General features: G+C 42.5%; 1 protein-coding gene across 1 annotated transcript in view; it reads right to left on the bottom strand.

Moving 5' to 3' along the window:
• Nucleotides 1-740: 740 nt before the first annotated feature.
• Laptm4b (lysosomal protein transmembrane 4 beta) overlaps nt 741-25,693 on the bottom strand; it is a 70,661-nt gene continuing 45,708 nt past the window's right edge. The window contains exons 3-7 of the mRNA XM_008831537.3: nt 21,908-21,981; nt 21,434-21,556; nt 18,056-18,154; nt 15,687-15,782; nt 741-1,809 (exon numbers count right to left, since the gene is read on the bottom strand). Coding sequence (XP_008829759.1) covers nt 1,729-1,809; nt 15,687-15,782; nt 18,056-18,154; nt 21,434-21,556; nt 21,908-21,981 — 473 coding nt within the window. The 3' untranslated portion in view covers nt 741-1,728. The remainder of the gene's footprint in view (nt 1,810-15,686; nt 15,783-18,055; nt 18,155-21,433; nt 21,557-21,907; nt 21,982-25,693) is intronic.

Genomic DNA, 25,693 nt, shown 5'->3' with positions numbered 1-25,693 from the left:
TATATTGCCTACACATAGATAAGTGCACCTGTGTCATGCAATGCCAGCAGGGGTAAGAAGAGGCTGTCAGATCCCCTGGAACTGGAATTAGAGACAGTTGTTAGCTGCCATGTGGGTGCTAGTATTCAAACCCAGGTCTTCTGCAAGAACAACCAGTGTTCTTAACCACTGAACCATCTCTCCAGCCCCTCAAGCTTAAGCAGTATGCTTTTTTAAAAAAAAATTTTTATTGTATGTGTATGAGTGTATTGCCTGCATGTATCTAAGTGCACCCATGTCATGCAGTGCCTGCAGAGATCAGAAGTGGGCATCAGAGCCACTGGAACTGGAGTTACAGATGGTTATTAGCCACCATGTGGGTGCTGGGAATCGCATCTGGGTCCTCTGCAAGAGTAGACAGTGCTCTTAACCTCTGAGCCATCTCTCCAATCTAAGCAGTATGCTTTTTTTTTTTTTTTGGTCTTTTTGAGACAGGGTCTCCCTGTAGCCCCAGCTGTCCTGGAACTCACTATGTAGACCAGGCTGGCCTTGAACTCAGAGATCTGCCTGCCTCTGCCTGCTGAGTGCTGGGATTAAAGGCATGCGCCACCAAGCCCAGCAGCAGTATGCTTTTATGAAGTATTAAAAACACTTCTGTGTGAAGCAAGTCAAAAAGCCCACTCCTTGGGTTGAGCTGTGTGCATCTGTGTGGCCTTATATGGGCAGGAAGGGTCGCTAGGCACAATCAACAGAGCCAGAAGGTTCTTTTCTTAGATGTGGGCAAACTTTAATTGCAAAGCCTTCATGTACAGCATGTTCAGCATGTTCAGCAACAAACAAGCAGGGGAGCTGCTGGCTTTCAGAACACTTAAACATCCTTTGCAATTCAGCGGGTCAAACACATTCCACAAGGGAAACAGCCTTTCTCATCTCTCTGAAGATTGCTTAACATTTTAAAGGAAGATTAGGCATACTTGGAAATTCAAGGAGGTGAAAACCTTTTCCATACTTTTAGGCAAATACATATAGGCAATTCTACTTGATAAAGCAAGACATGAGGCTGGGGCAGGACACTGACTAAAAAGAAGGGTGCTGCAGTGCCAAACAAATCAGTCCCCGTCTAACAGAGGAGACACAACCCTACAGTCCAGGACATGTCCCCAGGTAGCAAGTATCTGCTCCCACTATGTGGTAGTCTCAATTTAGCCCACAAGAAAATCCTTGACTAGCAAATTCAAATGTCACTGAATTCTGGGACAGAGAAATTCTTACAACACATACTAAGCTAAGTGCTCCCGATTAATTAATTGGAGCAGTTACTATTGTTCCCATAAGGGTTTGTTCTATGTACTGGAATGGCTTAAGAAAAGTATTACCTAAGTTTGATTTTATTTTATAATTTCAAGAGACAGGGGAACAGAAGAAAAATGTGACTGATTGCCAGCTTTGGGGTCAAGCATGTATAAAACCAGACTCTGGGGACTCAAGGTCCCGTCTATATTTTGGGGAAAGACTAAGGGAGCCCATTACAACCAACCCCTACCAAAAGAATACTACAGCTACACTGCTCAGTGCTCTAGCTAGTGAATGTTTCAAATAATAGAGGGTTTCAACTTAACATCTAATTGTAAAATGTGGTATTTTGACAATAAACAGGTTCAAGGAGCACATCCTGGAAGAGAAATTATAGAAGGATTATTCAGGCGGCTGCAGATTCCCACTGCCGCTCCCACCTCTGCCACACTAGGCTCAGGCAGACACATAAGGTGGGGGTGGCTCCTTGGCAGTGCCAGTCACAGCAGTGGCATCATCATATGGGGGCAACAGCACCTGAAAGAGAAGGGAGAACCCAGAGTCAGTGTTTAAAAGTAGACACACTCCCTGACCCTTAACTTTAATTAACATTCATGCAATTAAACTCTTTCATAACCAGTACCAAGTTCAATTTCTCACTAAGTAGATACACTTAATGAGATTCTGAAAACTAAGCAACTGGGGAATGACTTTTAGCGCCTCTGCATTTTCCTGGCACTTCCTACAAATGTCTGCAAGGGACTGTGTATAGGAATAAGAAGGTACAATGGTTCCGAAGAGACTCCCAGGTGTGTGTGTGCACGCGTGCGTGTACTTATACACAAGGGCAGACACTGGGTTGCCTACAGAAACTCTGCGTGACAGTGGAGACTTTAACCAGACTCAAAGCCTGGCTGAGCCACAGTTTATCAGCATACCTATCCTTGGACAAATTTTTTACCCTCATATCTCTAAAGCAGGGAGATCTGGATCCCGGCAGTCTATAAAACACCCAGTGTTCTGCTTGGCATGCACCTGAGGGGTCAAGTGTTAATTATAAATGTCTGGAGAGGAACAAACAAGAACAAGTGCTGATAGACAGATAACCTCTGTGCTTACACTTCAAGTACAAAAACAAAATTACTTGTGGTTGTTCAGGAACTGTTAGAACATTGGGTTATGTTGGCTTCCTTAGAGTAGGAAAAAAACAGAATCATCAACTTGATATGCTCACTTTCTGTACAGTCAAATGAATATTTATTGTGCATGGACCATGTGATTTTATTATAGGTACAAGAAAAGACAGTCCCTGTCCTTTAAGAGTTTCAGAGATTAGGGCTAGAGAGATGGCTCAGTGGTTAAAAAAGCACTGGCTGCTCTTGTAGAGGACCCAGGTTCAGTTTTCAGCATTCACATGGGGGCTAACAACTGTCTGTAACTACAATTCCAGTGGATTCAATGCCCTCTTCAGGCTTCCATGCTTCCATGGGTATTAAATCCATGCAGGCAAAACATTCATACACATAAAACTTAAAAAAAAAAAAAAAAAAAGTTCAGAGATGGGAAGATGAAATGAAATCTTATTTCCCTGAAGTGCTACATGGAAAGAGAACCATTATTAACAGATAAAAATCACACTTCATATTTTCTACATAGATTCCACTTAGAGTTACAAGAGTAAATATCCACCTATGTCATGAAGGAACAACACTAAAACCTGTTAAGTTTGTCACCTCCTGTTCTCCTTACCACACATACACAATACTTCTGACCTCTTTCTAGCTTAACATATTTCTTCATTTTTCTTTCTTCTCCTCTTGGAGCTGTAGCTATCTTACCTCACTCAAGAGTGGCGCTTAGCACCACTTGATCATGGGACTCGGGACATGTAAATGATATGCATCATTCATGCTGCCCCGCCCCTAAGAGCCTGTGTGGTTCCACAGTGATTAGATCGCCTAAAGCAGAGGTCTTCTGTACCACAGCAATGTGAACAAAGAAGGTGTAGTGAATTACCAAAGAGAGATTAGAGGAATAAGGACCTAATTAGAAAGGTATGGCTGGGTGAGGTGATACCTGTCTTTAATCCCAGCACTCTTGGAGGCAAATGGTGGCTTTCTGGGAGTTTGAGGCCAGCTTGGTATACATAGTGAGTTCTGGGCCAACTGGGGTTACATATTGAAACCATGTCTCCAAAATGTAAATAAATAAATAAATAAATAAATAAATAAATAAATAAATATAAATAAATAAAACAAAAGCAGATAGAGGGCACCTGGTGAAACAGGGTACAGCTTGTCCACTATTAGCAGGGTAAGGTTAGTGTGAGACTGCCCTGCTCAGATGTTGCTAATGCTTAAGAAGCAGTGGGAGGGGCTGGAGAGATGGCTCAGCAGTTAAGAACACTGATTGTTCTTGCAGAAGACCCGGGTTTGAATCCCAGAACCCACATGGCAGCTAACAACTGTCCATAACTCCAGTTCCGGGGATCCGATGGCCTCTTCTGACTCCCATGGGCATTGCACACCACAGGTGCACTTACCTACATGCAGGCAATACACATAAAAATAAAAATAGCTGGGCATGGTGGTGCACGCCTTTAATCCCAACACTTAGGAGGCAGAGGCAGGCAGAGCTCTGTGAGTTCAAGGCCAGCCTGGTCTACATAGTGAGTTCCAGGAAGCTGGGGCTGCAGGGAGACCCTGTCTCAATAAAACCAAAAATAATAAATTAAAAAAAAAAAAAAAAAAGCAGTGGGAGCTTGGGGTAAGCCTGTCATGACAAAATGCTATGCTGTCCCTACTTCCTACTAAGACTTAGGGATGGTACCAACAAGACCCAGATACCCTGTAGGAGCACACAGGAACAACCAGGATGGCTTTTCTCCTCCGGTATATTTACTGACTGGCACAGCTCACAAACATCAGCCAAGAAGGGACAAATAACTGGCAATGTCTAACTCCAGTCAGACTATCAGAACAACTGTAGAACTGCAATGTAGCAAGGAGACACCTGACACAGCATTTCATAAGCAACTGTTCCCGTCAGCTTTGTGTCCTTGTCTCCAGAAGGGGAATAATACTGTTCTTATAGTCTAACTATTTAATGTATTACTCAAGGGACAGAGTGTAGCACAAATGTTCAACTGCTGCTCTTGCTGACAGTGACAGATGCACCTGAGATGCACTTGTGTGCATTTTACTAATCTAAGTGAGGCAAGGAGGCACCCGCAGGGCTCCCCTCCCATAGGAGCCAGCCACTCTCCACTGGACCAGCCCACAACACACTGAACACCTGAGTGCTCATGGCACTCAGCCATCAGCTATAACATAAGCCCAACTGCTATGGAACTTAAGGTCTAGTTGGGGCAAAATGTGAAAGGATGTTCAAAACCAGAGAGGGACAACCAGTGTAGCTCAGAAGGAGGCAAGGAGATAGTGAAAAGGATACTGTTTCTCGTGGAGAGGTGAGCACACATTCAGGGTAGGGAAGAAGTCAGGACAGTAAAGTACTTTCTAGGAACTGTGAGAGGCAGGCCAATATGTACTTATGGAAGACTTGGCCTGGAAGACAAGCAAGGATCTGCACAGGTGACTGTGGGCCTGAGCCTGCAGTGCACACACATACTCATGTACTATCTAGGGAATCATGACAAGTAGAGGCAGCCCTCCACCAACTATTAAATGTCAAATGACTGGGCTTCAGCATGCTTCTACAACTACCTTCTTAAACAATTAACCAATTCATACCTATCATTATCTTTGTAGAAATCTTAAAAACACTATGAAGCCAGGCCAGGCATGGTGATGCAGGTCTTTAGTCCCAGCACTCAGGAGGCAGAGGCATGTGGATCTCTGTGAGTTCAAGGCCAGCCTGGTCTACATAGTGGGTTCCAGGACAGCTGGGACTACAGGGAACCCTGTCTCAAAAAAGATTGGAAAAAAAGAAAAAAGATTTTGAAAAGTTGAGCTATTCACAAGGAATGATGCACCCCAAATTTCCAAATACATATCCTGCTTCAAACAAAAGTTGCTGCTAATAAGCAGCAGGTACTCAAGAAATGTGCATGCACATACATCTATCTGTGCATAACAACCACAACTATGAACCACTTAACTCTACATAACATTCAATACAAACTTCTTACACACATACACACACCAAAAAAAAAAAACAACTGGGGACACACTTTGAGTTCAGTGAGAGACCTTGTCTCAAAAAAAAGGTGGAGAGACCGAGGACACCTGATGTCGACCTCTGGCTTGAATATTCACATACATGCACACAACGCACACATGTGCACACACAACATCACACAGACAATAAATCAAATTTGGGAAACTAATTCTCTTCATCAGATAATAATAAAATGCTCAAAAGAAAGCGCTATAGCTATGTCAGGCTCAACAGTAAAGATATATTCAAAAAAGTACCACTAGGCAACTTTATCCTATGTGAACATCACAGAGGGTACTTACACAACTAAGATGGATGACTACATCAACACCAAGCAATGTAATTATGGGGGCCTACCATAGAATATAGTTTGTTCTAGACAGAAATATTGTTATCTAACACATTGACTAATTTCCTGGTAAAACTGGGAAATGGTGGGGTTTTTTTTTTTTGGTCTGTTTTGTTTTTTGGTCTTTTTGAGACAGGGTCTCTCTGTAGTACATTGACTAATTTCCTGGTAAAACTGGGAAATGGTGGGGTTTTTTTTTTTTTTTGGTCTGTTTTGTTTTGTTTTTTGGTCTTTTTGAGACAGGGTCTCTCTGTAGCCTCTGCTGGCCTGGAACTCACAGAGATCCATCTACCTCTGCCTCCCAAGTGCTGAGTTAAAATTAAAGGCATGCACCACCATGCCCAGCCTAAAACTGGAAAATGTTCATAGACACTAGGGTTACATCTGGACTTGAACTGTAACTTTAATTAACCAGTCAAGGTTTGTTTGCAATTCTACAGCTGTTAGGATTACATTCCTAAAGGAATTACGTACAAGCCACATAAATGACTTCAGTTTCAAAAATGTATCATAAAACATTAAAAGATATGCTAATTGCCCTGGTTAGCTTTCACTGTCAACTTGACATAGCCTAGAGTCACCTGAGAAGGGAGTCAATCGAGAGATTGCTTAGATCAGACTAACTTTGTGGGCATGTCTGTGTGGACTGTCTTGATTGTAAATTTACGTAGTAGGGCCCAGCTCACTGTGGGTGGCACCATTTCCTGGGCCGGTAGTTCTGGGCTGTATAAGAAAACTAGCTAAACTTAAGCCTTCGAGTGAGCCAACAAGCAGCATCCTCCATGGCTTCTGCTTCAAGTTCCTGCCCTGACATCCCTCAATGATGAACTGTATCCTGTAAAATGAAAAAAATCCTTTCCTCCCCTAAGTTGCCTTTGATCTGAGTGTTTTATCACAATAAAGATGAAACTACAACCCTGGTCATGTGCATAGATCCACAAATGAACTGCAAAGAGCCTATAAATCTCCTAAAACTGAATGCCAAATTTGATGTTCATTTATTTTCCTGGGTCGAGTAGCCAGAACTTTCTCCAGATGAGTGGGGAATTTGCCTGAGTTTCTACAGAGGACTGGACTACAAGCCCCACTTGTCAGAAGAGGGACTTTCAACGTCTGGATAGAGAATGGGGACGAACTATGGGCAGTCCACATACCGAACAAAGCAACTAGAAGGCAGTATTTGATGTTATTACCTCACAGGTAACATGTTTCCACATGGAAGACATTCCCAGTCCTGTGGAACCTAAGCTTCACATTAAAACAAGACCCTGAGGTGCCTAGAACACAGAGGAACTAGGGAACTAGCATCTGCAATGGGAAAATGAGTGATTCCCCCAAGCAGCCCAGGGTCTGGCTTGGTCTCACTGATTTGCCATGCCTCCCTAGCACAGCACCTCATTTGCAATGCAATCCCACTTTTTGTGTACAGGGGTCCGGCGGGGGAGGTGAGGCACATTCTCCCAGGTTGTCCTCAATTTGCAGTGTAGCAAAGGTGGGCCTTGCCAGTCCTGATCTTCCAGTCTCTATTTTTCCATGTTCTAGGATTACAGAGGTTTGTGCCATCCATCACACCCACCTTGCTCTTCCTTGTGATTCTCCTTCCTTCACTTCACTCCATACAGAGTTCAGATAGCCCAAGGCTCAAGTGAAATTCACTTCCAAAGTGCAGCTGGGGCCTCTACTCTAATTATACCGTGTAATTACAGTACAGTAAAATAGTTCTTAAGATGAAGGCTGCTACAATGATACACTTTCATACTTTCTAGATAATATAGTCAAAACAATGGAAATGAAAATGGCTCTCTGAACGCCAACACCATGGCTCTCCCACAATACCTCTATCACTTAACAACCAAATTATACACTACCTGGTGCGTAAATTTACTTTTCTTCAAAAATTTTCTGAAAGGCAAGAGTCTTACACTTATGTGCCCCTTTCTAAGCGCTAGTTCTTTTTTTCTTTTTCTTTTTTGTTTTTTTGAGACAGGGTCTCCCTGTAGCCCCTGCTGTGCTGCAACTTGTAGACCAGGCTGACCTTGATCTCACAGAGATCCACCTGCCTCTGCCTCCCGAGTGCTGGGACTAAAGGCTTGCGCCACCACACCTGGTTTATTATTTTTATTTTATGTGTATGAGTGTATTGCCTGTATGTATGTAAGTGCACCCGTGTCATGCAATGCCCCGGAGGTCAGAAGAGGGCATTGAATCCCCTGGAACTGGAGTTAGAATAGTCCTCTGCAAGAACAGTCAGGGCTCATAACCACTGAGCCATCTCTCCAGCCCATATATATTAATTAACATGAAGCAAATTTTTATGCTTCTTCCTCAAATATAACTTTTTTTATTGATTTTTTTCTGTGTATTTCATCCCAAACAATCTTATTCATCCTTATAACCATATCCCAAATGGCACCCTCCCATAGTGGCCCCCCTCTCAATGGAGCCCATATACTCTGTCATCCCTGTTACTGTCCACTGTGTTATCAGTGTCCCCCAGCTATTCCCCAGTGTTAGGTCATCTGCTGAGTCTAGTCAGCCTATCTAGAGTTCCTTGTTTTAGGAAGATCAGCTCTTCCTCATCTAGCAGCAATCAGTTGCCAACATTCCTTTAGATAAGACTGGGGTCTGCTGTTCACTTTCCCAGTTCTATGCTGCGTTTCTGTCTGGGAGTCTCTTGAGCCATCCTGGAACTCAAAGGAAGGTATCTCCTGTCTGGCATTGTTTCTTGTTATATAGCCTTTACCTACACACGGATTCTTAAAGAATTATACTGATCACTTTAATCTTTGGTTATACTTTCCTTTTGGGTGTTCAAGGCCATACATTTGGCCTAGATAAACCAATTTATTTTTATTCTTAAGGTCATTTGAGGAGTTGTTCCTCAGGGGTCACATGGGCTTGGGAGGAGCCCTGGCTCCTTTCTTTTACCAGTTCCATCTATGTGAAGATAAGTCAAAGGTCCTTCTGAACCGTGGCTGGCTTCATTTGGAAGCGTGGAGGAAATGTTTCCTCTGCATTGACCCTCCTCTTTGTAGACTGGAAAGTGGCTCAAGTTCATCTGGTGGGGTCTCCATGGCCTCCTTGATCAAGAGGACAGGTGACCCACCACAATTACAGGACATTTTGAAAGATGCTCGTAGTCCCCTGGAACTACTCGACCTAGGAGGGGAAGGAGCAAAAACTGTCCTTTATGTCCCTCTGACCAAATTAAAGAGGGCGTCGAATTGCCCTGGAACTGGAGTTACAAATGGGTGTTAGCCACCATGTGGGTGCTGGGAATCGAACCTGGGTCCTCTGCAATAGAAGTCAGTGCTCTTACCTGCTGAGTCATCTCTCCAGGTGGATTTTTGTATTACTTAATGGTTGGGGGTGGGAGGGAGGTCAAAGTTGTATGACATTTGAAAACTATGAAATTCAAGTTTCCACATTCATAGTTTCACCAGACACAGGTATACAGGTTTGTGTTCGTACTCTCCGAGGCTACTATCCCATTACTACGGCAGTATTAAATAGTTAACGACAGAGACCACAGGATGGCCCAAGGATGGCCCACAAAGCCTCAAGCTTCCTATCTGTCCTTTATAGGACAGTCCGCTTTCCCTTCCATTAAAGAGCAGCACCGCCCTAATTGGCAGCTGAGATAGCACCCAGGCCCAATCTCATTATTTATAGGCACTTAAATATATGATTCTTTTGAAGATTTAAACTCCAAACAGCCAAAGGGTTTCTTTTCTGTGTTTTGTTATACCCTCAAAGTCTACAGTGCATTGTTTAAAGCTGACAGTTTACATTTGTCTGAAACTGGTCACACCAATTTGCCTATTTACTCAGATGTGAGTTTTCTTCACTCAGGTCATGCAGGAAAAGTGGGGGAGCTGAGTAAGAATCTCCATGATTAGCCAAAACAATCACTGGACATTTGGGTTAGACTCATCCCAATAGGAAGTCTAAGCCTATCTTTAAGATCTAAAAGAAGTGTATCCACAGCTTCAGAAGAATGTTTATAAACAAACACACAGAAACTGCATTTTTATTAGAAAGTACCTGCTTTTGCACTTTTTAACATCTCTGAATTTAAGCTGTGCTTTATTGAAACTGTTTATCTAGCATGAAATAGGAAAAAAAAGAATTTGTCCTGTCCTAGCAATAAATTTTTCCTTTCTGACCCCTACTTACCTAGAACAAACACAGTATCAAGCAGATGTTGTCAATCTTCCCTCTGTCTCTGTCTCTCTCTCATTGTTCTGGGTCAAAGGCAAGGAAGGGTCATGAGAGATTTAAGCTATATGTTTAGGATATAACCTGAGTCCAAGGCCCAATAAACTTCTTTCACATTATAAGCATGTTGAGATACTGATAAATGACTTCAAAACATAAGATTAAGTTTTTGGTTGCACAATTAAGTAAAAGTCATTTGTCCAGAAGTCATGCATTCCCATACATAATGAGAAACTTTCCTTCTGCCTACAATCAGGCAAATGAGATCAGTTGATTTGCCAAACCACTACAGGTTGTCCTTGCCCAACATTACAAGAGGACATAATTATGTCCCTTAATTCTTTAGTGTTCGTGTGCGCACACATGTGGAGGCCAAAGGTTAATGCCAGGTATGCCTTCCTATTGCCATCCACCCTTTTTTTTTTTTCCGGTCTTTTTGAGACAGGGTCTCCCTGTAGCCCCAGCTGTTCTGGAACTCACTATATAGACCAGGCTGGCCTTGAACTCACAGAGATCCGCCTGCCTCTGCCTCCCAAGTGCTGGGATTAAAGGTATGCGCCACCATGCCCGGCCTCCATCCACCTTATTTTTGAGACAGAGCTCACCTACTACTCCCAAGGATCTGCCTATCTGAGCCTCGGCCACCAGCTGTGGGGTTACAGATATGCACCACTACGTCCAGCTTTTACATGGGTGCAAGGGTGGAACTCAGGTCCTTATGCTTGCGTGACAGGGAGTTTACCAAATGCTTCATCAACCTAGCTCTTATGTCCTTTATTTTTTTCACAGAAAAACTGAAGTCTTTTATAGAGCATATTCATAATGTAGAATTCATACTTCCAATCTTTCAAATTGAGTTCACAGTTCTCACTGGTAAAATGTAAAGGCTGGAAACACCAAAATAACATGGAAGCCTGATGTTTTAACTGAAAGTTAAATTGGTTCTGTGCATTTAAAGCATTCATATTTATTATTTTTAAATGTTTTATCTATTATTTTTTATTTTGTGTTTATCATCAGTCTGTAAGTTTACTCGTGTCATACAATGCCCATGGAGGTCAGAAGAGGGTGGCAGATTCTCAGAACTGAAGTTATAGATGGTTGTTAGCCGCCATGCGGGTGCTGGGAATTGAGCCTGGGTCCTCTGCAAGAGCAGTGCTCTTAACCCATGAGCCATCTCTCCAGCCCAAGCACTCATATTTAAATATTGAGGAAAATATACGGGGAACAGTGAGTTATCACTACAGTAAGGCATCAGAGGCAGCCCAGTTATTTCCTTCCCACCTGAATGTGTGATACTACCTACTATACACATCTACCCCAGTCACACAATTCCAGGGACTCCAACCTCTGCTGGACCCAGGCTGCTGCCACAGGTTCAGGCAGGAAATGGAGGGCTGTACCCCTCAGCTCCCTACTTCACCTGTTTCCCACTTCTCCATATAGTTCCCAGTTTCTACCTTTTGCAGTAACAGGAAAGAGAAATATCACCTACTCCTAATACCCCCCCAAAAAACAGTAATTGAGTTTGCTATCATAACCTAGTCTGTGTCAATGAGCTTTGTTTCTTCATATCTATAACCACACCACAAATTCCTACATTGCCTCTTGAAACACCACTAACCTTTCTTTTGCTACTATACTGCCTACGCTGATTTTAATGGAAATAAAGACATTTTACCTTGTGGATACATCCTTATTTAACCAAACCTTTCTTGAATTATTAGACAATTAAACTGGAATGCTTTCACTACCAAAAGCAATGATCCAGTAGTACAATATAGACATATGAAAATGTCATAATGAGGGCATGGCGGTGTACAGCTTCAATCCCAGAACTAGGGAGGCAGAGGCAGGTGGATCTCTGTGAGATGGAGGCCAGTCTGGCCTACATAGTGAGTTCAAGGCCAACTGGGGCTACAGAAAGACCATGTCTCAAAAAGACCAAAATATAGTAGGTAGGTAGGTAGGTAGACAGACAGACAAAATTCCAGCTTTCATTTGGGGCTGGGGAAATGGCACAGCAGTTAAAGGTTCTGATTGCTCTTGCAGAGGACATAGGTTCGGTTCCCAGCACTCAGGAGGTAGAGGCGGGCAGATCTCTGTGAGTTCAAGGCCAGCCTGGTCTACAAAGTTCCAGGCCAGCTGGGGCTAAAGGGAGACCCTGTCTCAAAAAGATTTAAAAAAAAAAAAAAAAAAAAAAAAAAGAACGGGAAGGAAGGAAGGAAGGGAGGGAGGGAGGGAGGGAGGGAGGGAGAAAATGTCATAAGGACATTATGTACACTAACTGAAACATACAAAAGCAATTTTGTTCTAGTGACAGGGATCTGAGGATCTATTTCCAGACTCCTGTGAGAGTGGATTAATCTAGAGAGAGCACTCAGCATAAAACTTGGCAGAGGACAACACCTACATGTGAAGCAGTTCCTGAGCAAGGAGGTGTAAGTTCCTGAGAGAGGAGCATCTCACAGGCTTGCAGTTGATAACATACATGGGTGCATGGCAGAGGGCATAAGGGCAACAAAGGTGCAGGACCAGGTAACTTTCAAAAGTTTTTCTTAACATTTCAGTAAGTCATCAAAAGCTACAGTCACACACAAAAGAGATCCTCCAGCTCCCTGCTTTTTACAACCACTTCTACTCCTCTGGCTCTCTCAAATCTCCCCTTCTCCCCTTGCTACTGCCCTAGGCCAGACCTCCGCCTCTTGAACCTCTATTCTGGAATTAGCTTCCCTGTTGCACTCTCAGCTAAGCGTGGTGTTATCAAGCCCATACCAACCACTCACATTTGACTTGGTCTTTTAAAATTAAAGGGGGAGGGGTGTAGGTGGGGCCTAAGAGCTCATACAAACTATTTAATAGATAAAAGAGCCACTTAAAAATGAGGTATCAGCCAGGGGTGGTGGCGCACGCCTGTAGTCCCAGCACTTGGGAGGCAGAGGCAGGCAGATCTCTGTGAGTTCAAGCCCAGCCTGGTCTACATAGTGAGTTCCAGGATAGCTGGGGCTACAGGGAGATCAAGGCCAACCAGTCAACACAGCAAGTTCCAGGTCAGCTAGGGCTACAGGGAGACCCTGTCAAAAACCAGGAGAGCAGGTAATCAGGGGGCTGAAGGGATGGCTCAGTGGTTAAGAGCACTGGCTGCTTTTGCAGAGGACCTAGATTTGATTCCCAGCACCCACATGACAGCTAACAACCCTCCATAACTCCAGTTCCAGGGGATCTGATGCCCTCTTCTGGCCTTCCCTGGCATTGTTCAACATGGGTACACTTATAGATATATACTTGTACAAATTTTTTTAAATTTAATGAGCTATTAGAAAGATCTCCTCTCCCTTTTATATTACAGTATTTAGTCCATAATCTTTCAAACCAGGACACTACAGAGCTCAGTTCCAAATCTGGTCGTTTTCACCTGGCTCATCCCATGCTTAGAGTCCTTTCTCTTTGCCTTGCTGCTTCCCAGGATCTCAGATGCCATTTTGGCTAAATATTTATCTCACTGATTTAAAGAAGCCTAGTTTCACAGGAATTGGGTTCCATGCTTCCACATTTGGCAAAATACTGGACACTGCTAGGACATACATTTTAGTATTATGAGCAAAGCATCCTGCACAGACTAACAGCTTTTAAAACCTCAATTTGCATAATGTTCACAATGTGAAAAGCACCTCCTTCTATAATGTACATGCTTATCATTTTAATTCATTTTATTCTCTAAAGGACACATTTCTATGGCAGTAGGAAGGGAATGTGGTGTTACATAATATGCATCCACCATGTGATTTCCCTAACACTGGCTATAAATGGGAGGGTGCATCTCCCTATAATACCAACAGTATCAGGATCAGGAGGCTGTGTGACACAAAGGGGCACCTTGGGATATTTTAAACTCTCAATGGAAACAGCAACAGTTCTTACACACTGAACAGACTGCTATTAAGTCATCTGTACATGACTAAATAAAATGAAGAGTTAGGTATTTAATTCTCATGGTCTGAACAAATCACTAGACCTGAAGGCATTATAAATTCAGCTTGTGACCCTCTGCCCCAGGCATTCCCATCATGGCTCTTGTTTTAGCAACCTTGAGAATGATTTCTAGAATCTAACAAAACTTTTCCTGTCTTCTTAGAGCAGAATTTGGAAAAAGCATGTACCACAGCATGTGTACTGTCTTAGAAAAGGAAACAAAGCATGTTTATTTTCTACTAACAAGAGTCCCAGTATCTTTCCACAGAGGTCAACGTGAATTTATTTAGCTTGGGAGAAGAGCCATCTGGCCCAGTATTTAATAGGAAGTGAAAGTCAGGCATAACATGTTATTATGTCAATGTGGATGCCCACTATGATATGGACAAAGGAGAAATATATGTTATTGAGGGAACATGAAAAACTAGATCACTCCACCCCATATACGGTCTCTGAGGAAGGCATCAGCACATTTGGTTTTTTAAGTTAGGATGTTAATATTAAGTCCTTTAGTTCTTGTCAAAACATGCTTTAAAAATTCGGAGTCCTCCAATCCTGAAAGTCCAGATTATGGTCTCTAGGTGTTATTTCCAACCCAAAATAAACAGGGCTCTTTGGAGGAGGGACAGGTTCAAGGCCTGATACAGGAAATGTACAAGATGAGCCTGGATCATCTTGTCATACTAGAGAGCAAGGGCGCCATCAAAGATAAGCAAGGTCACTGATGAGGTTCCAATTGGCCACAGACGGCCAATGTGAGCACCAGTCACACTGACTGCAATGTGCTAGCTGTTTCAAGAACACTTCCATTTCTTTCTTTAGCGATCCAATATAGGTAGGGAATAACAAGTTACATTTAGGCTTATTTATAAAATTTGTCAAAATAGATGTGCTTTTCAGCTTCATTTTGTTTTCATTGTTTCTTTTTGATGTTTTTCAAGGTACATCTTTTTTTTTTTTTTGGTCTTTTTGATCCCAGCTGGCCTGGAACTCACTATGTAGACCAGGCTGGCCTCGAACTCACAGAGATCCACCTGCCTCTGCCTCCCAAGTGCGCCACCACTCCTGGCTCAAGGTACAATTATTATCTGTGTTGTGGTTCAGATATGAAATAACCTGGATACCCATAAGACTCATGTGTTGCAAGCTTAGTCACCAGCTAGACTAGACAGCAAGGGCTCTGACCTGATCAATGGATTAACTTATTGATAGGATCATAATTTGATAGCATCATTGGAAGTTGATAGAAGCTTTTGAGAGTGTGGCCTACTTAGAGAAGTAGGTGATTAGGGACATGTCCTTGGGGGCTATGTCCTGCTTGCCCTCAGGTGAGCAGCTTCTCCACCACACGCTCCATTGGCCATGATATTCTATCTCACCACAAGCCCATAGCACTGGAGCAAGTCAAACCATGGACAGAGAGGCCTGAATATGAGCAAAAAAATTCATCTCTCCTTTTAAGTTGTTTCTCTCAGGTATCTGTCACAGTGACAAAAAACTAATAAACCACAAGTCGAGCCACCTAAATTTTGTATTAGGAAAATGAAGTGCATTTCATTTAACTATGAGTGCTTTGATGACCAAGAAGCTGGTGAGTATGCTTCAACAACAGGAAGTAAGTAGCAAACACTAGAAACATGAGGAACTGTCACACAGTCAAGGTGGAGGAGGCATCAACCTGTGGTGATATCACACCTACCGTGGTGTCATTGCTGGTAACATAAACAAGGACATCAGAGGAGTTCCTGCCATTGATGTATCGGTAGCAGTTCCAAACGCAGCTGATCAAGTAGCCCTGAAAGTATTGGTTATTGGACTTTTAATTTTCAAACTGCAGACAACCTAAAAATTCCACAATCATAAAGTTTTTATTTACATAAACTGAGTGTGCATGTGTCAGTATTACTAAACCTGATGCTTTAAAACTACAAATGTTGAGTATAGTAACTTTTTGGTAAACGGTTCTCTGATACAACCTTATTCTATCACAGAACACCAAAAGGCAATGGTAAGAGAACGATGGTAGGGGAGGTTGGGGAGGACAGAAACTGACAGGAGAAGTAGTCAGATGGAAGAATGAGAGCTACAGATATTTGTCAAATTTATTAACCCATGTACCACTGCATTACCTCTTCCTCTTTGGCAAGGAGTGAGACAAACCTGCTGTGTAGGCCCAGGAGAGCCTCAAACTAATCCTCCTGCTCAGCTTCTTGACTGCTGATATTACTTACAGATATGTACCACGATTTGACTATTTTTATTCTTCGTGATTAGCTATGATTTTATTACAGAAATTGGGGTGGGGAAGATTCACAGCATGGGTTCATTTCACAGTCTATAAAATTCACTAAAACATTTCCTTTTTTTTCCAAAATGAAATATCTAAAGGTACTTAAGATTAATACCCAGGGGGCTGGAGAGATTGCTCGGCAGTTAAGAACACTGGTTGTTCTTCCAGAGAACCCAGGTTCAATTCCCAGCACCCACATGGCAGCTAACAACCATCAGTAACTCCAGTTCCAGGGGAATTTGATGCCCTCTTCTGGCCTCTTCAGGTACTGCATGACACAGGTGCACATATACACAGAGGGAAGGCACTCATTCACACACATCAAAAAAAAAAAAGAAGAAAAAGAAAAGAAAAAGAAAAAAAAAAAACTTAAAAAAGAAACACCACATATTGTTTGTTTGAAAAAAGAAAGATTGCCCCTCTGACCCTGGCTGGCTTGGGGATGGAGGAAAAAAAAAAGATTAACACACAGAAGAAAGCATGAGATGTTTAAATCAGGGACTCTTTTTTATATTCTTAGTCTAATCATCTGTAATTGGCTTAGAGTTCAATCATTTCAAAATTCCTTCCTATCTTTAAAAAGTTTACACATATGAGAAACAGGAAGCCTCATATATTGCTCGTAAAAATGTAAAACAGTGTAGCCACAAGTTTAAATTAAGTTACTAGACAACGCAGCAATTCTACCCTAGGCACACACCCAAGGGAAATGAAAACCCATGTGCATCCAGATTTTGTCCAGGAATGTGCAAAGCAGCATTATTCATCATAGCCAAAAAGCAGAAGCAACAGGAAGAACATCTATCACACAATAAATGGATACACACAATGTGGCCTGTTCACAACAGAACACTATGCTATAACCAAGAGAAAAGAAACTGAGGCAGGGCTAAAGAGGCCAACCACAGAGAGCCATATGTTGCATGACAGTACTAATGTGAAGTGCCCAAAATACACCAATTAGAGAGAAAGTAGAGGAGTGATTTTAAGGGGTATGTTGCATGACAGTACTAATGTGAAGTGCCCAAAATACACCAATTAGAGAGACAGAAAGTAGAGGAGTGATTTTAAGGGGTGTTGGGGTGAGTGCAAGGGGTGGCAGGTGATAAAAATGTTCCAAATTTACAGTATGCACAAGGCAACCATGGAATCACAGATGCACACTACTGTAAATGTACTAAAAAAACACTTAGTTTTTTTAACATTTAGAGAGTATGTGTGCACATGCATGTGCATGTCACAGCACGTGTGCGATCAGAGAGAATGAGAATAACTTTTGGGAGCTGGTCTCCCCTCCCACTATGTTGGTTCCAGGGATCCAATTCAGGTCATCAAGCCAGTGGCAAGTCCTTTTGCCCACTAAGTCATCTCACTAGCCCACCTACTTTAAATGGTTGAATTTTTGACAAGTGGATTATATCAACAAACTTGTTGAAGCCACATATATGTAGTGCTTATTCTATGCATCTAACTTTTGTGATAATGTTAAGAGTAACACCATACAGGACATTGTAACGCACGTTGAAGTATTATATACTATAAAATGCATAACCTTAATTTATCCCCAAACATAGTTTGGAATAGCTCTTGGTTGGCCTGTGGAATTCAGGTTATTACTCTTTCTCATACACACAGTAGGACAAACTCCGATGTTAGGAAATCGAAAGGCAGTTCAGACAATGAACTGTCTAGCTGTCTGAACTGACCAGTCTGTTTATTTCTTTGGCATTCAGAAATGCATTTCATATTTATACCATAAAAAGAATCTTCATGCTTACCTTAAATGCCAAGATAAGGCTGATAAACAGAAGAATAATAAGGACCAAACAGGTAGGATTCACTGACATAATATCATCTCTGTAGGGAAAGTTGGGGGGCTGCAAAAGAAAGGAGCCCGGTTAGCAAATCTCATTAATCTTTCAATCTCGCTAATCTTTCAAGATATAATCCATAGGCAGCAATTCAGAGGTACTCACCAAAGAGCAAGCAGTTTTTAGAACCGACATAAAAATGCTTTCCTACCTCTACCATGAAATAGCTACAAAAGGTGAGCCAGGGAGAGCCAACCTGCTCCTAACTCAGGCAGTAACTACAGGAGAGGGCTGTCACAGGAAGAATCATGAGTGACACCTGAAACATCACTCTGTCTTCCCTCTATACCTTGAGAATCAGTGTGGGGATACTTTGTACACTATGCTGTTTGGACTGGGTAGTGTCTTGGTTTTCTTCAAGTTCTGGATATTCTAAAGGGTGTGTGCAGGACAAGGAGGAGAAACCTATTTGATGGGATCCTGTGAAAGCATCTCCCCTGATGAACCATCTTTCCAAACAGCACATTCTTTTATAGCATTATTTTTTAAAATATTTTATTATTTTTATTTTTTATGTGTATGAGTGTTATGCCTGCATGTAGGTAAGTGCACCCATGTCGTGCAATGCCCAGGCAAGGACAGAAGAGGCTGTCAGATCCCCTGGAACTCGATTTACGGACAGTTGTTAGCTGCCATGTGGGTGCTGGGATTCGAACCCAGGTCTTCTGCAAGAACAGTCAGTATTCTTAACTGCAGAGCCATCTCTCCAGCCCCCAGCACTTTTTTTTAAAAAAAAGGAAAGGAAATGATGCATTCATCACCAGGTTAAAGGAAAGCTCTTAGTAGGATCACTTACTACTATGGTCAATGGAAGAGTTACTGTGTCCCAAAGTCATGCCCTAGAGGAACAGAGCAAAGTGAAAGTACGTGACCCCTTCCACAAAGTTCTTGACACTCTTTTACACCAGAAAACTAGACATGATTTCTATGTAGAGCTTGAATACTAAAAAGGGCCTAAAGGATATAGCTCAGGTGTTATGGTGTACCAACACAGCCCTGGGTTCAATCCCTACCCACTGGAGGGGTCAGGGACCCGTGTATCCATAAAAAGACATGCACAAATTATTTTAACTGTGGTTTACAGAGCTCTGGCTGGGGTTCACCTCCAGCCTTCTCACATCACTGCCTCTTCTGATCTACTTCATCTCAGTTGTCAATAGAGGCTTGACATTAGGGGAACGTTAATGTTCCCATTCATTGTTGATAATGTATATGACTTTTGCTATTACAGCCCAGACTGATATGGTTTTGGGGGGAACAGGTTTTCACTATATAGCCCAGACTAACCTTGGACTTAATCCTCATCCCTCAACTCTTGAGTTCTGGAATTATAAGCATGCACCACCATGCCCAGCTCAGACTGAACATTAAATAGTATAAAAATTTTCTTATAAACTATTAAAAAAAATGGGGGAGGGGGGCTGGAGAGATGACTCAGCAGTTAAGAGCACTGACTGCTCTTGCAGAGGACCCAGGTTCGATTCCCAGCACCCACATGGCAGCTACGAACCATCCTTAACTCCAGTTCCAGGGGAATCCGAAGCCCTCTTCTGACCTCCACAGCATTGCACTACATGGGTACACTCACATCATGCAGGCAATATACTCATACACATATAATAAAACTCACTATGTAGCTGATGACCCTGAATTCCTGATGCCACCTGGTTTCCTAGAATATTTTCACTTGTATCAGGTTGTTGTGACAAATAAAAGATGTTGATTTTTTTAAATGATCTTATAATTCCAGTCAGCACCACCAACACTGCCATTCTGACCACATGGCTCCCAAGTAAATGAGCAGAGTATCAGAACAAGGTGGAATGCAAAAGCCTCACTGACAGGTCCACAGTGCCTCCATGCACATTAGGCTCCATGCTATGCTAAATCTCTCCGTCTACGGAAGGTGGTATACAGGCCACCACCCAACAGCACTGGGCTGCCACTGGCTCATCTTCACTTCATGTCTCTTTAATCACCACCAGTCCCTGCACCCCACATGACAGGGATGTTGAGACCGAGTTTCCTCTTCACTTCCAGAGTGATTTGAGGAACAAAGCACCAGACCATCATTGCAGAGTAAATGTGAGTGCTCAGCATAGAAGGAATTCTCCACCTGCCCATCACAGATCAGCCCCTTGAACAGGTACACTGCTATACCATAAGAGGCGATACACAAAAAGTTAACACATGGAATTTTCTAGATGTTATAGTCCATCAAAACATGGCCCTGGTTTTTAAAACAATATTAACAAAAATGACAACACAGACACATCTAAGGAGCAACACTAATGGCTTTCTGGGCTGAGGACCAGTGATGATCAAAGCACAACTGTCATCGAGACTACAGACTTGTCTTGCTTTTTCCTCCCTGCCTCCTCTACTCTACTGTCCTTTCCACTGAACCTTCCTATTCCCAATGCCACATCACATCCCCCAGCCTCACGGCTCATTCCAGAAAAACCTTATTCCTTACCCATAGTTCAGAAGCTACTACAAAAAGCCTCTAAGAGCCAAGTATGTTGGAACAGGTCTGCAATCCCAGCTACTAGGGAGAGAGGCTAAGGGAGGAAGCCAACCTGGGCAACTCAGCAAAACTCTGACTCAAAATGAAATTTTAAAAAGAGCTGGGAATGTGACTCAGTAATAAAGTGCTTACCTAGCATTATGGGAAGCCCTAGGTTCAGTCCCCAGCACCACAGTAAAACAAACAAATAGGGGCTGGAGAGGTGGCTCAGTGGTTAAGAGCACTGACTGCTCTTGCAGAGGACCCGGGTTCGATTCCCTCGATTCCCAGCACTCACATGGCAACTACGAACTGTCCTTAACTCCAGTTCCAGGGGAATCCAAAGCCCTCTCTGACCTCCACGGCATTGCATGACACGGGTGCACTCACAAACATGCAGGAGGCAATACACTCATACACATAAAATAAAAATAATAAAATATTTTAAAAAATACATTGAACAAAATTGAAAAACAAAAGAAAACAAAACAACCACTGGCAGGCATGGTGGTGCATGTCTTTAATCCTAGCATTCCATAAGTACAGACAGGCAGATCTCTATGAGACTGAGGCTAGCCTGGTCTACATAGCAAGATCCAGGCCAGCTGGGGTTGCAGGGAGACCTTGACTCAAAAACAAAAAGCAAAATCTGATCAGTCACTCAGCTGCAAGTTTAAGATCCACTATTAATAGACGTATCTACCTCCATAATGTTACGTCCTTACTCAACCAGGTTCCCTCATGACAAGAGGCAGGGAATAGAAGGGAGGGCCACCTACCAGCTGCCGTATGTATTCCTGAATGGAGTTTGGGTAAACAAGTACAGTGATCGCAACCAAGGTGTTCAGGGCGAAATCGAAGATCTGGTAACAGAAGAATGGGATGATCCAGGCAGCATGTTGCTAAACATGAGAAAACAGAATACAATGCATTTAGTGCTACAAAACACTGAGTTCCAAGAAACCTTTCATCAATCTGAAGGGACATAGAGGACTGGCAGCATTAAATCAGGTCATGACAGCAACTAGTGTGCTAGCCGGATGCAGTCAAGAGACGACATGGGTGGTGAGTGTTCTGGAGTGATAGCGTTGGCTTTACTGGTTTTCTAGTACTGTGAGGTATTAGTGAGAGCCTCTCAAGATTCCTGCAGAAAGCTGGGAATAGCTGCTTCATGCTCATCACAGGAATCCTCACAGACTACATTCATGGACAGGCCTGAGAAAGAGCCTGGCACCTCACATGCAGCTGCTTACCTTGTATGCTCCATAAGTAGCCATTGCACATATCAGGATCATGAGAAGAGAGATTGCGATAGCAATGCACATGTCTGGCAAGAGGGGAGGAAAAAAATAGACAATTGGATCCACTATTTAAACTTTTTTTGTTGTTTCTTAAAGTCATTTTGTTTATAAATCAATCATAAGTGAAAAGCTTATGCTAAATAAACCACCAGAGCTATCTGAAATGCCAAAAGATGGTCTCCCTAAATCACAAGTGACTAGAAGAGCTTACAAAAGGGGTTAGGTATAATGCTTATAGACAGGGAAAAGCTCGGTCTTCTGAGGCTGGAGATGTGGTTCAGCAGTTAAGAGCCGAGCTGGCTGCTCTTGCAAAGGACCCAGGTTCAGTTCTCAGCACCCATACAGTGGCTAACAACCATCCATAACTCCATTTCCAAGGGATCTGATGCTCTCTTCTGACCCCCAAGGGCATTGCATATACATGGTACACTTACATGCAGGCAAAACATTCATACACATAAAATAAATAATTTTTAAAAACCTTTCCCATAACTTATTCATTTAAAATTTTTTCCAAGGCCCAGATGTCACAACTGACTCCAGAGACCCCACCCTCATTGATCTGGCTGTCCATCACCCAGCCGTGATCAAACATCATTAATACTAGGGGCTTGTGCTTCCAGTTTCATTTGTCTTTCACGTGATCAGAATTCTCTAATTATTTAAGTCCTAGGCAAGATCAGCTCTTTGGAAAGCTTCCTTGAGTATTCAGATGGTAAAGCCTCCCCCCCACCACCGCCATGTGGAATTATCTTTATAGCACTTATCACTATTCATCTTCTTTCTACTTGTTACTAGGGTATTTCTCTGCAACACCCTATTTCTCTTTATTTCTCTGCAACAGTGAAACTTTCCTAGTAGAAAGGACATTATCTTGTTATCAACTAACATCTGGGTGAGACACGCCCTCCAGCAGCCACTAGACACTGAGCACCAGAGGAGTCCTGTAAGATGCACACACTCCAGACATCAAGACTCAGGACTGAGAGTGTAAAATACCTCATTAATAACTTTTATCTAACTATATTAATTAAAATTAATCTTACTTATTTCTTGTTGCTTTTCAGAATGGGGCTACTAGAAAACTTCTCACACATGCTTGCATTCCATTCCTATTGAACAGCACAAATCTAGAATGCCATTACATCATAGTAGGTACAAAGCATTTATTTACTCAGGAGTATGGAATGGCTAAGTTTCCAAAGGCAATGAATGTGGGGGAGGGGGCCTATCCTTAAGCTAAGACAACACAAAACTCGTGCAGTGAAGTGTCTACACATGACAGTTGTCAAGGCATCTTCAGAAACGTCTTCTTGCTGAGAACAATGTTGCTGTTACTGAACAGACAATAAAACGAAGGCTCAGGGGTTACCTAAGATTCTGAGGTAGTATGTGCACTAAAGACTGGGCTACGACTAATTCTGCTTTTAGGATTTCAAAACTGTTTTCTTCTACTCTGCTGCACTCTGTTGCTTTTACCAAACTCTGAACAGAAGCCAGTGAACTAATCTGGGCTGCCTTTTCTGCGGATTTTTCTCCACAGGAAAGAATTCTAGTTTTAAAGCTATCCTCTCAGTGGCCTCAGCTTCAGAGCTGAGGGAATGAGTTAGGCACAAGGTTTATCAACATTAAAACAAGTTTGCAAAATGCATCCTAGGATGAAAGTGCATGGCAACAAAGAACATTTGCCATCTTAGAAACTACAAATTCCACCAGGCGTGGTGGCAGAGGCAGGCGATCTCTGTGAGTTCAAGGCCAGCCTGGTCTACATATTCAGTTCCAGGCCAGCTGGGCTACAGGGAGACCTTGTATCAAAACAAACAAACAAACAAACAACAAAAAAAACCCCTCCAGATTCCTGTAATTATCTATAGACTCCACGTAATAAATTCATGAAGATGCTGATGCCTTAAAGAAGTCAACTGTTTCTTAAAAAGAAGAAAAATGAAAGTTACGAGATGCTCAGAAGATGGCTAGTATTACTCACTGCTTAGGCATGTGGCTTCTTCTAAGATGTATATCGATATAATTTACTTCATAATTTATAACTTTTTTATGACATGCCATGGTATTATGTGTGGAGGTCAGAGGACAACTTGCAGAATTTGGATCTGTCCTTCCACCAGGTGAATGCTGGGAATTAACTTAGGGTACCAGGCTTGGTAGGAAGCTCAGTTATCCACTGAGCCATCCCACACACCAGTCATAACTCTGTAACTTCAAGACTTACTTTTCTTTCTTTGGAAAGATACTTATGAATAAAAATTCTTGTATGTCTCATGTTTTTGTGGGATCAAATTCTTCTGAGATCAAGGGTGGGCAGTTTTGCATTTTACATACAAAAACTGAGGCTAAAGAACTCTTTAAATGCAAGGAGAAAGCCTCTGCTCCTACATGTATGCGCTGTCACTGGTATAATAAGCAATATGAGGGTACTAGGACCGACTTCCTGCATGAAGTTACAGTCACAACAGAATGCACACTGCCTTGTCTTTTCCCATCTCAATATGTATCTTTTCTCTCCAATGAACTAGACATTGTATTATTTGACTCAGTTCTTGTAACAACCCTGTGATGAGTAGATTATTATCCCATGATGGCTAATCTTGATTATTAACTTGACTGGACCGAGAGGTACCTAGATTAGTAAAGCATACTTCTATGGTATCTGTGAGTGTTTCTGGACAGGACTGACTAAGAGGGGAAGACCCATCCTCAGAGGGAAAGGCTTCATCCTATAGGCTGAGGTCTCCAATAGTAAAAGGCCCTCAATAGCATGCAGCCTCTCTCACCTTCTCTCTGCTTTCTGGCACACATGATGTAACCTGCTCCATTCCACCATATTTACTTTGCCATGGTGGACTGAAAGGTCTGAAACCATGAAGGGCAAAAACAGTTTCCTCCTTCCAGTTGTTTTAACAAGTAGTTTGGCACAAGAACTAACACATCTCCATTTCAGCGAAAAAAAAAGTTAATGAAAAGAAGGTAAGCAGGCTGCCCACAGCTGTAAGCAACAAGTGGTGGATGAGATATTCCAGCCAGAGGTCTAACCCCCACAGCCAATGCCCTTCATTACTACGTTACCTGGCTGTGAAGGAACTGGATCAAATACACTGAAGGCCAACCAAAGCGCTAGGAAACATACAAAAGGAGCCAGGTGCCAATGGGCCCTACTGTCTACAAAGCTTATTATTAGAGTTTGTAGCAATCTCTGAAACTTGAAACGAAGTAGAAACCTATTCTTTCCTTCTCTATTTTAATTGTTTCTAAAATCTGTATGTACATGTATATTATACACATAACTGTATATTTAATATGAGGAAAAATAATTTTATGAAACCACCCAATTATAGGCTATTTTTTGACTAGCTCACATATCTCTAGAGAGATAAGTATATAGACTCAGAGCTTTACTAAAAAGATAAAAGTACTGCCAGGCATGGTGGGTCATGCCTTTAATCTCAATACTCAGGAGGCACAGGCAGACAGATCTCTGTGAGTTTGAGGCCAGCCTTGTCTACATCGCAAGTTCCAGATTAGTCAGGGCTACATAGTGAGACCCTGTCTCAATTAAAAACAAAAAAGGAGGGGCTGGAGAGATGGCTCAGTGATTAAGAACACTGGCTGTTCTTGCAGAAGACCCGGGTTCGAATCCCAGCACCCACATACAGCTAGCAACTTTCCGTAACTCCAGTCCCAAGGGATCCGACAGCCTCTTCTGACCTCCGCGGGCATTGC

Source organism: Nannospalax galili, unplaced genomic scaffold (assembly GCF_000622305.1).
Source record: "Nannospalax galili isolate Female #2095 unplaced genomic scaffold, S.galili_v1.0 scaffold334, whole genome shotgun sequence".
Lineage (NCBI taxonomy): Eukaryota > Metazoa > Chordata > Mammalia > Rodentia > Spalacidae > Nannospalax > Nannospalax galili.
Note: the sequence above shows the minus strand (reverse complement) of the source record. Positions and strands in the feature narration are given on the sequence as shown.